At 39.6% G+C, this 13554-nt stretch overlaps 1 protein-coding gene across 1 annotated transcript in view; it reads right to left on the bottom strand.

Moving 5' to 3' along the window:
* map2k5 (mitogen-activated protein kinase kinase 5) overlaps nt 1-13346 on the bottom strand; it is a 57509-nt gene extending 44163 nt beyond the window's left edge. The window contains exons 1-8 of the mRNA XM_019278505.2: nt 12905-13346; nt 12612-12660; nt 10406-10473; nt 5540-5609; nt 4765-4805; nt 3245-3312; nt 3070-3118; nt 1474-1538 (exon numbers count right to left, since the gene is read on the bottom strand). Of these exons, the coding sequence (XP_019134050.1) occupies nt 1474-1538; nt 3070-3118; nt 3245-3312; nt 4765-4805; nt 5540-5609; nt 10406-10473; nt 12612-12660; nt 12905-13030 (536 nt within the window). The 5' untranslated portion in view covers nt 13031-13346. The remainder of the gene's footprint in view (nt 1-1473; nt 1539-3069; nt 3119-3244; nt 3313-4764; nt 4806-5539; nt 5610-10405; nt 10474-12611; nt 12661-12904) is intronic.
* Between the last annotated feature and the right edge of the window lie 208 nt (nt 13347-13554).

Genomic DNA, 13554 nt, shown 5'->3' with positions numbered 1-13554 from the left:
CATCTACAACACTGTTTGCTAAAGCTTTAAAATAAAACCATAGGAAGAAACTTAACCTTTAAGAACAGAGTTTACCAAACAAATTAAATCTTTTTTTTTTTTTTTTACTCCTTCACTCCTTTTTATTTGATTTTGAAAAATACTGATAACTCAACACATTGTGCATCAGCCCTTTGAGCTAGTTACCTCACTGAAGCTCATTTTTGTGGGGCTGTGGGGTGGTGTGTTTTTAACCCTCGATTGTAATGATCCAAACGTTGCCACTGACGATAGGACTAACTTGAAATTCAATTTTGATTCAACTTAGAGTTGAAAAGATTTTCAAATTTTCATAAAATTTATGACAAAACACTCAGATGTGATTAGAATTTGTGTAGACTAAGGGGCAGACATGCTCAACAGGATACATCTTAAAACTTCAAACTGTCAGAGATTGTTAACTAACATAATGAAATACAGCTACTGTATGTCTGAATGAAATAAAACAACGTACACCATAATAGCATAAACAACAAAGCTGTTTTTTTCTCCTTCCAACCATAAAAATTTCAGCACCAAAGCATATGGATTTTTTTTCTGCTGGGCTAAATTGACTGAGAAGTTGTTGGACTCGCAATATTGGCCTTCCCCAGTGCAGTGTAACCATTTCTAGTGCCAAACTTATCAGCAATCTTGTTCTCCTACACCTATGAGAGATTGGCTCTTAAGGAAAACTATCTCAAAGTCATAAAACTGTAAAAGGTGGTTGGAAAGAAAGCGATGGGAATAAAAAATACAGTCTTGTGAATTTGCTAGATAGGAAATTTACTGGGTTTGCTGGGGACTGTGTGAGACAGACCACTCTGTCAAGTCAAGGTTAGCCTGAGCAGTGATCAATACTTCAATCTCAATAAAACAGCTCAATAGCTGAGGATTGATGGGAAGGTGGAAAGCACAAGGTGTTGAAAAGAAGGATAGAAGGAGCAACACAAATGCCAACCTTGTCATAATGTTGGGCAGGGCAGTAATACATTTGTCTAGCCAGAGAGGATGGAGCTCTTCTATCCTGGCAGGTAATGTGCTGTACTCTAGACAGATTAAGTCAATTGCTGTCATACCTTACAGCCCCAAATCAATATCATATATGTTTGCAACCTTCAAACCAGTATAAATAAATGCAGGTATAGACACACACCAGCCTGATAGATGTCACACCAACCACAGAGAGATAAATGGACAGACGAAGGAACAGGGGAAGGGTGTTGAACAATAGAGTACCCTTCACAGAAGTCTACTGAGTGATGTGTTTGTCAGGAAAAACAAATATGAAACGTCAAGAATCGTCTCACACGTCTGTCTAAAAGTAGCCACTAATTGAGGCATTCTTCCTTAATATTTGCACTGTGTAAAGTCATCTCTACAATGTCACAATCCGTTATTGTGCTGTGACCTTGTATTGTTGGTTCCTCAGTGTGAGAGCCAATAAACACTTACTTGTAAACTGTGCCTCCGTTTCCGTGGCCAAGCTGCTCTTGATAGTAGATATCTTGGGCATTTATCTGCAGAGCCACAAACACACACACATACACACAGTAACTGTACTTAGATGTTGATAATGTGAGAAATGCAACCAGTGGATGATCTGTTTAACTATACAGGTGAAAGAGAGAGCAAAGGAGGAGAGCGAGAGAAGCAGAGGGGGTCTACGTTGTAACTGGAGGCTATAAACAAGACGAGCGTTCAGGTCACTCCAAGTTCAGCAAGAGAAAACAGAGGGACAGGCGGAGGAGAAGAGGGGATCAATACAACATTTACTGTCCAATTTATAAAAAGACATTGTGCTCGGGTGAGTGGGGGAGTGACTGATGTAGAGTTTAATGACAATTTGTTCTCTGTTGTCGTTCTACTCTACTTTGATAAAATAAAAAAGGGGGTCAGAGGCAGGTAACATAATGTCACATGAGATAACACAAGTCTGAATGTTTCCTCCCCTTTCCCGCTTTGAGGTCACAGATCAAAATATTCCTGTAAGTTAGAAATTACTTTTACTGATAGTAAAAATTGGATTTGGACAGAGCACATGTGAATATATCTAAAATAATAGTGAGTATTCAGCAAGCAAGATAGCACTAGGTGGAGTACAGTAATGCACAGTAATGTGTAGATCATTATAAAGATGAACAATGGGGAAAACATTGACTACTCAATATATATATACATACATACATACATACATACATACATACATACATACATACATACATACATACACACACACCACTACCACAGGTACAGCAGGAACACCAGCATGACTCTCTTTCACACTTTTTTCTATATATTTCTTACTGGTGAGTCATTTTTTATCAACCTTGTGTACATGAGCTACTGTGACAAGTCTTATCTAATCTTATTTCACATCCTATCTCTGCCAAATGTGTTGTTTTTTTGTTTGCATTCATATAAACATAGTGACTACTCAGATACAAAATCTTAATCCTAAAACTGAAAATCCATATTATTTACAATATCAATAGCCCTGTCAATAAGCCAGTTTGTGTGGACAGATGCCCATTTGTCCTGTGGCTGATACAATGTCAGCGTGGGGCTGTACAGACATAAAGAGGCAGGTATCACAACATACGTGTAAGCATCCCTGCACACCACACACAGGCACGCCACCACCTTACAATTCACCTCAACTGATTAGATAACACGGTGAGAGTAGGGAGTGTAAAGAGAATGAAAGGAGATGGATGAAAGGATGGAGGAGAAGGGAGAGAGAGAACAGCTCTATTAGTTTGCTGTGTTTCAGCAGAAACCTGAGAGGCAGCTGGCTTAATTGTCTTCCTGACACACTAGCTACTGCGTGTGTGTGTGTGTGTGTGTGTGTTTGGGGAGGGGGGGGCTCTCAGTGTGGCACGCTGAAGAGATGATAACCAAACACACGCTCTGTATAACATGCCCGCAACTGGCATCAAAGGGAGGGTAACCACTAGTGAGAATGTGCTCTAGTCAGTGGAAACTAGGTGTGTGTAGGAACATTGAGATAACAGCGGTCAAATTCTAGTTAAACCCAAAACACAGGCTCACCTGGCCATTTGTCAGGATCCTCTTCAGCTCAGCAGACGATTTTTTTAAACTGCAGGAAGAAACACAGCACAGTCGCGGTGATGTAAGTATCACAGGTGTCTTTGAACTCATCTATCAACCAAGTGAAGTTTAATCCAGGTAGTGAAACATGCTCCTCATGCCCCAGCACGCTCACCTGTTGTTGGCCATGGAGTCTGGGACAGCATGAGTGCAGTCATTGGCTGGGTTAGGTCTTGTATTAACCTGAAGGTGCGCAAACACATACGCCAAAAATGTTAAAAGGACACACACACACACACCAACACACACACATACATGCACACACAGACACGCACTTAGTGGTCAAGGCCAAAAGACAAGCAGACAGACAGATATATGGCCAGACCTCCTAATGAACAAGAACAAAACACAAGCTCTCAGTTCAGCCTGAAGGTTAATTGGCTTTTCATAGGAGAGGAGGGAAAGGCAGGCGAAAAAGAAAGAACGAGGTGTCCACATACATTCAGGGGGGGCAAAGGAGAGGAGAGGAGAGGAGAGAGGAGAGAGGAGAGAGGAAGGAGAAGGAGAGGAGAGGAGAGGAGAGGAGAGGAGAGGAGGGGGATAAAACAGTTTTGGGCAAAAGGCTAGAGGAACGTAAAGTTAACACATTAAAAATGTCATGCCTCATGAGGGACATTGCTCTTTACATCTATTTATCTGCATCTATGTTTACTCCAAAGACCTCCAACCCAGATATCGTACACACACACACAATGAGACAAGACCCTATAAAGAGGATACTAAAAATAACTTTAATTGAGGTCAAAAGGCCGGCGTGGTGGGTCCAGTAAAGCACAGGGATTCTCTCTTTAATTAGAGCCCAAGAAGACCTAATTTAAACAGTGCACAAGATTCCCCTCAGCCAATTACTTTTATATTAAAAATCAGGAGTAAAGGCAGGAAGGATTACCAAAAGGACTAAAGGGTTTTTTGGAAAACATCATCTTTTCAAAACAGACCCTTGACATTAGAAAAGAAACTGACACAGTTCAGTGGTTGTTACCAAAGCTCCTCAGAGGATACATTAAATAAAGGGGAGGGGGGGTTTTAATTTTATTATTGAAATGGTGATATAATATGGATCATCTGGAGAGATGAAGGAGGTGTCAAGTCATTTAACCCATGGTAATTAGCAATGAGTTTCAATAGCAACATATGCCTAACATAAAATGGGAAGGTCTGCGGAAGGCCATTTGTAAATGGCAGAGGGGGGCAGGGCTTGTAATGACAATTTCATGGTTGAACAATGACATCTTCTAGTTGACTTAGATTTTGCTCTAACCAAACGCGGATGTTCTTCCTATCATATGGAATGAGAGGATCATAATACTCTGGAGAAACGGATCAGGGTTTCAGCATAACACCTCGCTCTTAAATGACTATCGCGGCATAAGAAACAAGAATGCGGATAGAGAGATCGAGAACGAGGGAGACAAGCCCCGTGACAGCCACAGCCACAGCCACAGCCAGCCAACCCCATACATGAACATAGACATGGGGAGCAAGAAAATGAGTGAAAGAAAGGGAGAGCCTTGACTTCAATTGACATTTCAATAAGTGGAACACAGCGTTACCAATCCATTTGCCTCAACTTCCCTCCCTCCCCTCCCCTCGTTCTCTGTGTAAGGCAGCTGAAACAATTATTGAGATAGGTACCTTCAGGCCATGTATGTTCCGGATCCCTGGAGTCTTGCCGGCTGAAACAGTAATTGACTAGATTGTAGAACACATCACTGGGCCATTTACAAATGTGCTGAAAAGGAATCAGTTCTTTATAAAGAAAGAAAGAAAGAAAGAAAAAAAAAGATGAAATGAAATGAGGGTTACTCTGAAATTAGTTGTAGACAAGAGAGTGATTGAGATGTTGGGCTCTTGAGACAGCTCGGTAGGTAGGAAGGCAAAACAGAATCAGAGTTAGAGAAAAGAGAAATAGAAAGAAAGAGAGAGCAAAGAAAGAGACAATAAAATGTTTCATCAGTTTGCCCTTAGGGCCTCTTAGCGATTATGTATGAGTTTGAATGGTGAGAAAACTATATAAAGATATTAAAAATAAAGGCATGTATTGAAAAAGTACTCATGGTGAAAACCAGTTTAAAAAGCAGCTACACAATGCCAGAGATCTGGGCAAAGCTTATCCTGAACACGAGCGTGCAGTTTCAATGTCCTTGGAGCAAAAGAAATGTAGATTTATAAATGACTGTCAACACAATAACAGAATGAGCCAATGAATTTTAATGTTGTCCAGAGGCTGCGCTGTTACTTCTCGTCGCCAAATGCTGCCATTTTTGTCAATGTTTGAACACAGCACAAGTGATTTAACCAAATTTCAGCTTGAATATTTCTATGGACTTAAATTTAGCCTGTGATTAGTTTTAATTACAAAAGATGTAACGAGTCTTTCAGCGTTCAATAAAACCATGTCACTCCGTACCTCGTGGAAAAATCTGTAGAGGGTCCGGCAGCACTCCATTCATGCGTTGTTCATTCACTGTGTTGCAGTACTACAGAAGAAAAAAAAAGTCACAAATAGATGAGAGCAATTCATTATTACACATGCTGAAATGTAAATATACTAACAAAGTTAAAGTCATATACTAACAAACTGTGTACACCGTTATATCCTCACATATTTGCACATTTTCTATATCTCTTTACACTTGTATAGATTTTATATTTCATGTTTATTGCACCAGGGAAACGATATTTCAATTCTCTATATGTCCTGCACATATGGCAGTGTTGACAATAAATTTGACTTGACCTGATCAAAGCTGGTTCATTAATAAAAAATAAAAAAAACTTCTGTGCTATGAGGTTGACAGAATAAATCAAAGTTTACATAAAACAAATAAAGGAAAGCCTTTGTAAATCTGTGATTTGACTATGCACTAAACACACACACACACACACACACACAAAAGTGTTTATTTAAATGACGTCAGGATTAGTCTGCAGTGTTCTCAAAAATGTGAACATGCTGTGCTGAAATCTGTTGCTGATGCGGACCAATGCCCTATGGGCTTGTTCTGAAGGAGTGTAGCATTAACCCTTTTCTCCTCCAGGTCAACAGCTCACCAAACACTCATATCCTACAGGACTAACACACACACACACACACACACACACACACACACACACACTCTGGAGCCTCTCAGACACTTGCCAAGGCAATGCAATAATTGATGTTTCAGTTAACCAAACCATCTGTTAAACTGTGAGTGTGTGTGTGTGTGTGTGCGTGTGTGTGTTTTGTTTGTCCCTCCTTTTCAAGACTTCAAACTGACAAAACACCTTTACGGAAGACACACGTAACACACTTTACGTCTTTAATGTGTGTTTCATTTACAATCCGGTAGGAACTACCAAGTCATCACAGTAATATGTAAATTTGCTCTCTCATTGTGGGGGAGGGAGGGGAGGGGAGGGGAGGGGGGGGGGGGGGGAGGGGGGGGGGAGGGGAGGGAGGACGATGGGACCGGCTTGGATGGGAATGGATCAGAATGGCTACCCAAGTGGCACAGCTGTTATTAAAAGGCCTATTTATCACTGTCACGTCCCTCCTCGCTCCTAGCCCTCTGCTTTCGCCCTCCAGCGTTCTCACTAGGCCACATCTGAACAATGGGCCTAATACCAAAAAACGTGTTGTGTGTGTTGAAGTTTAGGCGGAGGGTGGGTGGTGGTGGTGGTGGTGGTGGAGGGGGGGGCTGGGCTTCACATATCTTTAATTTTCCGCTCAGCTAGCTTATTGATTAAGGCTGCAATTACCACCTAATCTGTAGTAGGTGTGTTATTAAAAGACATTCTCCATTGTTGGCCAATAACTAAACAGTGTCCGATCCCAAATACCATCGCTCAGCCTTGAGGGACAAGTGGGAGAGTGAGAGCGGAGAGTGGGTCTCATCATCATTAGCAGACTAAGGGGAAATGGGAGTAAGAATGGTGGAATTAGAGCTACTACCTCCAGGGGGAGCTGAGCGAGGAACGGATGAGGTCACATGTTTTTTTTTTAGCACCTGACACGGACCAGTCTTTAACTTTGAACACGGGCGTCTGTCTTTCAAGGTGTCGAACAATGATTAGAGATGCCTGGAAGACTAGTGGGCCTCGCAGGAGCATGTAGCAATCAATGTTCTCAGTGATGGGGGATACTTTTCACAATAAATGCCCTCTGCAGACGGATGTTAATTAAGTGCTGAATTTGAGCATTAATTTTGCTCGGCAACAAGGAGCATGAATTTTTCACTAGGCAATGTTAAAGCAGAGATCGTGAATCGGAAAAAAAAACTGTGTACTGAAGGCATATTTAAAAGTCTGGTTATATATTTATTATCGCAAACACCGACACGCACAGAAACACATGCACACAAAAGGCAACCATGGGAGACTCTAATGAATTAGCCCACCTTTCACCTAACATGCTGGTTTCGCTTAATTCCTATTAATTTCACATAATGGCTGTCTGCTCACCTGGAATTAACAACACTGAGGCAAAAATCCACCGGGGGTCTCTACGGAGGCCAAATGGCAACCACAGCAAACAACCACAACAAGGAAAAAAAAATCCTCCTGAATACAAATGCAAATGACTGCTGAAATGCATAACCCTTGCATAAGAGATTTAAAGTACTAGGCTAGTGTAAATTATATTTTAGAGAGCCCCGGTATTTTCCAGGTGATCAGCAGCTTTTTGTGCACTTGGCTGTCCCACGAGGAGTGGAAAGCCATTACGGGGCTCCTGGATTTGTTTGCCAAAAATATTCATTGTACAAATAGCTTTTGAAATTTGTGGACGAAGCAGTGCGGTGTTGTGGATATTTAAAAAAAAAATAATAAAAAAATTGTGCTGGGTAGAGTGAGGTGCAGGTCACGGTCATGAATTAATATGCTGTCACGAGACGTGTCACGTCGTCTGAATAAAGTGTCAGGATATTAAGCTACCATCACACGTTACAACATAAAATAAAACTATGTTTATTGTAGCTTGTCCTGCCAAACAAATGGACATATATAATTACTGATTATCATGATCAAGTGTATTAATATTTAAATATAAAATCTTGACAAAATTAACTGATGAATACAGACAGAAAAGTGTCTGACTGTAGCTTGTAGTTGTTACACTGTTACACTGCAGTTAACTACTTAAATTATGCATTTATACATTCATTAAAATGCAACTTTAGCATACAAATGCACACAATAATGGTGGTGATACCCAAACAGTGTCCCATCAACATTATTGGTGCATCAATACTGTGATTTCTGTTCAAACAGGACACGCAGCAGCACAGCAAATTTTCAAAAGAGCCTCAAAACACGGCAGCTGGATTTGTGAATAATAAAGCCGGCTGAGGTCAATACTTTTTCCATCCCCGATTCACAACGCTCATTGGTACAACAGCTGTCTCTTTTTTTTTTTTTGCTTAATCACCCTGCTACCCTATGCTACTTAATGATTAAAAAGCAACCACAAGTGAATGCATGATAAAAACGGACAAAAAAACAAGGAGTGTAAATTGTGCCTGTGGCTCTAGCAGCATCATTGTGAGCTGATGGGGGGTAAAAGACATCCACAGATGAAAGTAGATTTTGAACAATTCTGCAGCCCAGGGGGGCCCGCTCTTTAATGAGGCAAAACTTTAAGTACTGAATAATAAATAATAAAAATTGACAGTTCATTTAGCTTTCAGTGTACCTCGTAGAGAAACCCATTACACGCCATTACTCTTACTGTCCGTGGCATGAACAGTAAGTATGGTGGAATATGAAAATGTTCTGCACTAGGTGGGGGAGATGTGTGTTTGTTTGTGTTTGTGTGTGTGTGTGTGTGTGTGTGTGTGTGTCTGTTTTTTTTTTTACCTCACATGTAAGTTAAATACAATGTCATTGTGGAGGTGGACGCAACATGTCAAAGTCAATCGTATCTTGACGTCTGCATGTACCTCTCTCTTTTTAGATTTAGACTGCAGACTGAGATACTGTACATGTTTTTTTGAGCTGAAAACTAAATGATATGACTGTGCTGTGATAAAACACATCAATGCTTGTGTTAATATTGACATTTTTTCTCTTAAAATGTATCAAAATCAACATTTTGCGGGTTGAAAATGGCTCAACACATTATTTACTGCTTTAAATCATCATTTGGGACCAATTATGTCAAGACATTTATAAAAAAACTTTTTAAAAATCAATGTTAATGTACTCTAATCAGATAAGTAGACACGTCCACCTCTCTTAGTCCCTGCCCTTGAGTGTGAGTCTGTGAAAACACGTTTATTTTCAAATATATTCTAATAGAAACTCATTTACAGGAGTTTACACTATTTTTTGTAGAAGCAACCACCAGACTACTCTCTTTCCCTTGATGATGATCCCATGATGAGCAGCAGGGCTACAGCTACATAGCGACATCCACCCCTCCCCTCCACACACAAACACCAGTGTTTCTCAGCCTCTCTGAACTCCCAACCTCACAGAGACTGTGACTGGTTAGTGGTGGTCAGTCACGCAGCCACACAACCCATCAGTGGTTGTCCTGGTGTGTAGTTACACTTAAGCTGTTCAAATTCTGCCGGATCTGATAGATCTGACAGCCCCGAAAAAAAAAAAACACTATAAGGTTTTGGAAGAGATCTTGTAATTCTGAGATTAGCTACTGCAGCAAACACACATGTAACATTGTAAGATTTTCAGGTTGTTCTTTAAGTGGCTTCTTTTCTGTACCGTTTAGAAGGACAAACACTCAAGCTGACAGTTTGAGTTTTATGTGTCTATTAGATTTTTCGCCCAATGAAACGAGAGGCGAGTGGCGCTTTGATTGTGCTGCACAAAGCAATCAAAGATACAGGACATTTAAAAAGATGTTGCTATTATTCTGTCTAGTCAGTCGAGTTTATTTCATTTGTATACCACAAAGTTGGCTTTGAAGGCTTTACAATCTGTACAACACTCGACATTGTTAGATCATCCAGCTAAGAATGGATAAGGATACATTCAGCTTCCTTTGGTTTACGTCGGAGACCAAGCACTAGTCAAGAGAAACAGACGGTGAATGTGAGCGAGCGAGCATCGGTCTCGATAAAGCCGGTTAATCGGAGAAATAAAAAGTTATTATCTGAGTGTTTCACGGTGGTTACGTTCAACACAAATAGACACACCCCCCAGCAGCCCCACCCACCAACCCTGCAGCCATTCATGAACCCTAACAGAGGAGGGATCTGTCTTTGTTCAGACATGCAGTGGATGGCGCAGGATGTGTGAGCATGCACATGAATGTATTCATCCATATACTCACATATGACAACATGGCTTTGAGTTCTTCATCACTTCTTACAGTGATTCTGTCGCCCACCTCATCTTCATCTAAAAAAAAGAAGAACAAAATGTTTTCTTTAACAACTTAATAAAATATCTATGCACAATATAAGAAAGACTCAAAACAAAGTAACAAAGTAAGTCGCTCATTTTGAAACTGTGCACATCATTTTGAGGAACAAAGCGGGAGAAAAGCAGAAATACAGACGACAAATCTCCATAAATATTCATGAGGGAAGATAAGAAGTTTATGCATTTTCAAAACAGAATTATTGACTGCAATGACATGCACTGAAGGATTTTACAGTTTTATAGGTAACACAAGCAACACTGCATGTAATATAAGAGACAGTTTGACATTAATAAGCAGCGATTTCCTTAAAAATGTTTTTATTCTATAACTTGTTAACAGAAAAGTTCCTAAGACTGACCATAAGCATCACTACTCTGCTATTTAGCATTAAAAGGTCCAGTGTGTCAGATTTAGGGGGCACTATTAACAGAAGACAGAGGAAATGAAGTATAATACGCATAACTATCTTTATGTAACTAGAAGAAGAAGAAGTTATTTTTTGACTCAAAAACACGCTTGTAAATATGAAACCAAACTACAATGATCAGACCCACTCAGATCAATCCAATCTGTATAAACTATATTTATATATCACTATTTTTAGCAAACACAAGGTTTCCAAAGTGCTACACAACAAGATAAAACATAATAAATAACACAATAGAAACACAATAACAAGATAAAACATAATAAATAACACAATAGAAACACAATAAAAACATGAAGTAGACAACAGAAAGATAAGAAAAACAATAAAATAAAATAAATAAAAAGCACTACCCGCACAAGATAAAAATAAATAAATAAAAGTATACATGTATACACATAAAATCAACACTCTACATGAGAAGAGGTGGGTTTTAAAATGAGACAGAGAGGAGGTCTGTCTAATGCGAGACGATTAAAAAACTGTTTGTCTTCCCGATTCCCTGAAGTTGTTCACCTGAGACTCACCTGTGTAGGCTTCATGACTGGTCAGGCCCATCTTTTTTATATCAAAATCAGCTACAACCTTAATTAAGTGCAAAACCTAAGGGAATTATAATGACAATGACATCGTAGTAAGGTGAATTTTGTCAGTATTTTAACAGTTCAACAATTTTTCGACTGTTTAAAAATCGATATACAGATGCGTGACGCTTCGCACCGGTTGACAGAAAAAATGAATCGCGATTCTTCGCAAATGCGAGAGAAGTACAACTGAGAGAGAGAACACAAACTGTTTGAGAGTTTCTGCAAAGAAAGCACCTAAAAATTCCTACAAATAAAAAGATAATTTTATTCGGTCATAATTTGTCTGCAGCTCATTTTGATTAAAAAAAAACAGAAAATCGTAAGAAAATCGTATCGTGAACAAAAAATAGTGAACCGTATTGAGTCGTGAGTTGAGTGTTATCATTACATCCCTATTGTTGATATTAAGTTAGTACGTTATAGGACTCTATTACTGTGAACTTTAAGACTGTCTCAGCTCAAATGTGTTGTGTTAGAGACCTTGTCATCCTCAGAGCAGTGTTAATTTCGTCAGACGAGACGAGATGAAATATGTTCGTCAACGAGCCGTCAACGAGCCTCCATCTGGTAATGGATTTTTCTTTTGAATCGGTCTATTCTAGTTTTTGTGATGCATTATTACTCAGAACATGTGTTATCTATACAGTATTTGGTATACTGTGATCTTTTAAGTTTTTATTTCATTTCAATTTGTCTGCTCAGCTGTAAAATCAGCTGTAAGTGTCGTATTTTTTTTGTGTGTGTGTGTGTGTGTGTGTGTGTGTTGGTGTTTCTAATAAATATAAAAAATGAAATCAAGTGTTTATTAAGTGTGTACTGAAACAACAGACAAGACACTTAGCAAAGCTGCATTGAAGATGAATTCATTCAATTCAATTCATAAACAAATAAACCAAAAAAATATTCCTGAACTAAACAGAAAAAGACTAAAATTTTGAGACTTTTAGTCGACTAAAATACGACTAAGAAAAATGATTCGTGAAAGACTAAAAATGAACTTTGACACAAGACTAAATTGAGAAATGGGTGACAAAATGAACACTGCCTCAGAGTTGTCAACAGAGTCAGTGCTTCAGCTGTGAGTGAGAGAGAAACTTACATTCAAAGGCTGTGACAGTGGCTTCAGGCATGACATCTCTGATGGCGACCTGAAATTACAAACAGGGACAACAATAATAAAGTGTTAGACTGTGGACAGATGCTCTCAAAGAAGAAGACAGTTAGGTCTAATAAAAAGCACAAATATGAATCTTTAAGCTCTGGTCACAGTGTTATATAACAGTTTAGTGTACTTAAACCTGGTTCAGACATACAGACAGACCTTGTTTATGTTGTTACAAGTGAAAACACAAGTGAAAGCCAGCTAGCTCTGTAGCATTTCTGAAGACTTACCAGCAGATCATTGAAGTTCAGAAGAGATGGACAGTCCACGGACGAGTCCATGTCCCCTAACGGGGTTTTTATACGGATCACTATAGCCTCGGCGTCCATGACGAAGATGTTAATTAAATCGAGCATAAAGTGGAAAGATTCAGCCTCATAATAACACTTGGACTGGATGGCTGTCAGGCTAACGAGCTAATTTCCTGCAGTGGTCTGCTGCAGTCTCCAGACTCTTATTGTGAAGGAAGGCGCAGATTTAAAAAACGCCAACGGTCGCTGTCGACAGCGAAGTCACGGCATAACTTCGTGAAAGGTGAAGCTCTGCCTGTGAAAGGTGTTATTATCCCAGTTTTACACTGTGTTATCGGAGATGTTTAGCCATGCAGCTAGTTCAGAGGAAACCACAACTGCTCCACCAGCAGCAGCAGTTTCCGAATCAACATCCGCACGGTGATTTTCACAATAAAAGACCATCATCCCCTGTGTCGGTTATTTTATTGTGAAATGGCCTGACACACTGGGGGAACACGTTTGTTTTTTTAAGTTTGTGACTGACAGCTGTTTTTAACAAATTTTTGGGTGCGAAATCCAAAACTGATCTCAGGTTTTCTCTAGCACGTCAAGTTTCTGAACTATAGGATTCTTAAAAAATATGAAAA

This window comes from Larimichthys crocea, chromosome VIII (assembly GCF_000972845.2).
Source record: "Larimichthys crocea isolate SSNF chromosome VIII, L_crocea_2.0, whole genome shotgun sequence".
Taxonomy (NCBI): domain Eukaryota; kingdom Metazoa; phylum Chordata; class Actinopteri; family Sciaenidae; genus Larimichthys; species Larimichthys crocea.
This window is presented reverse-complemented; position numbering and strand designations above follow the sequence as displayed.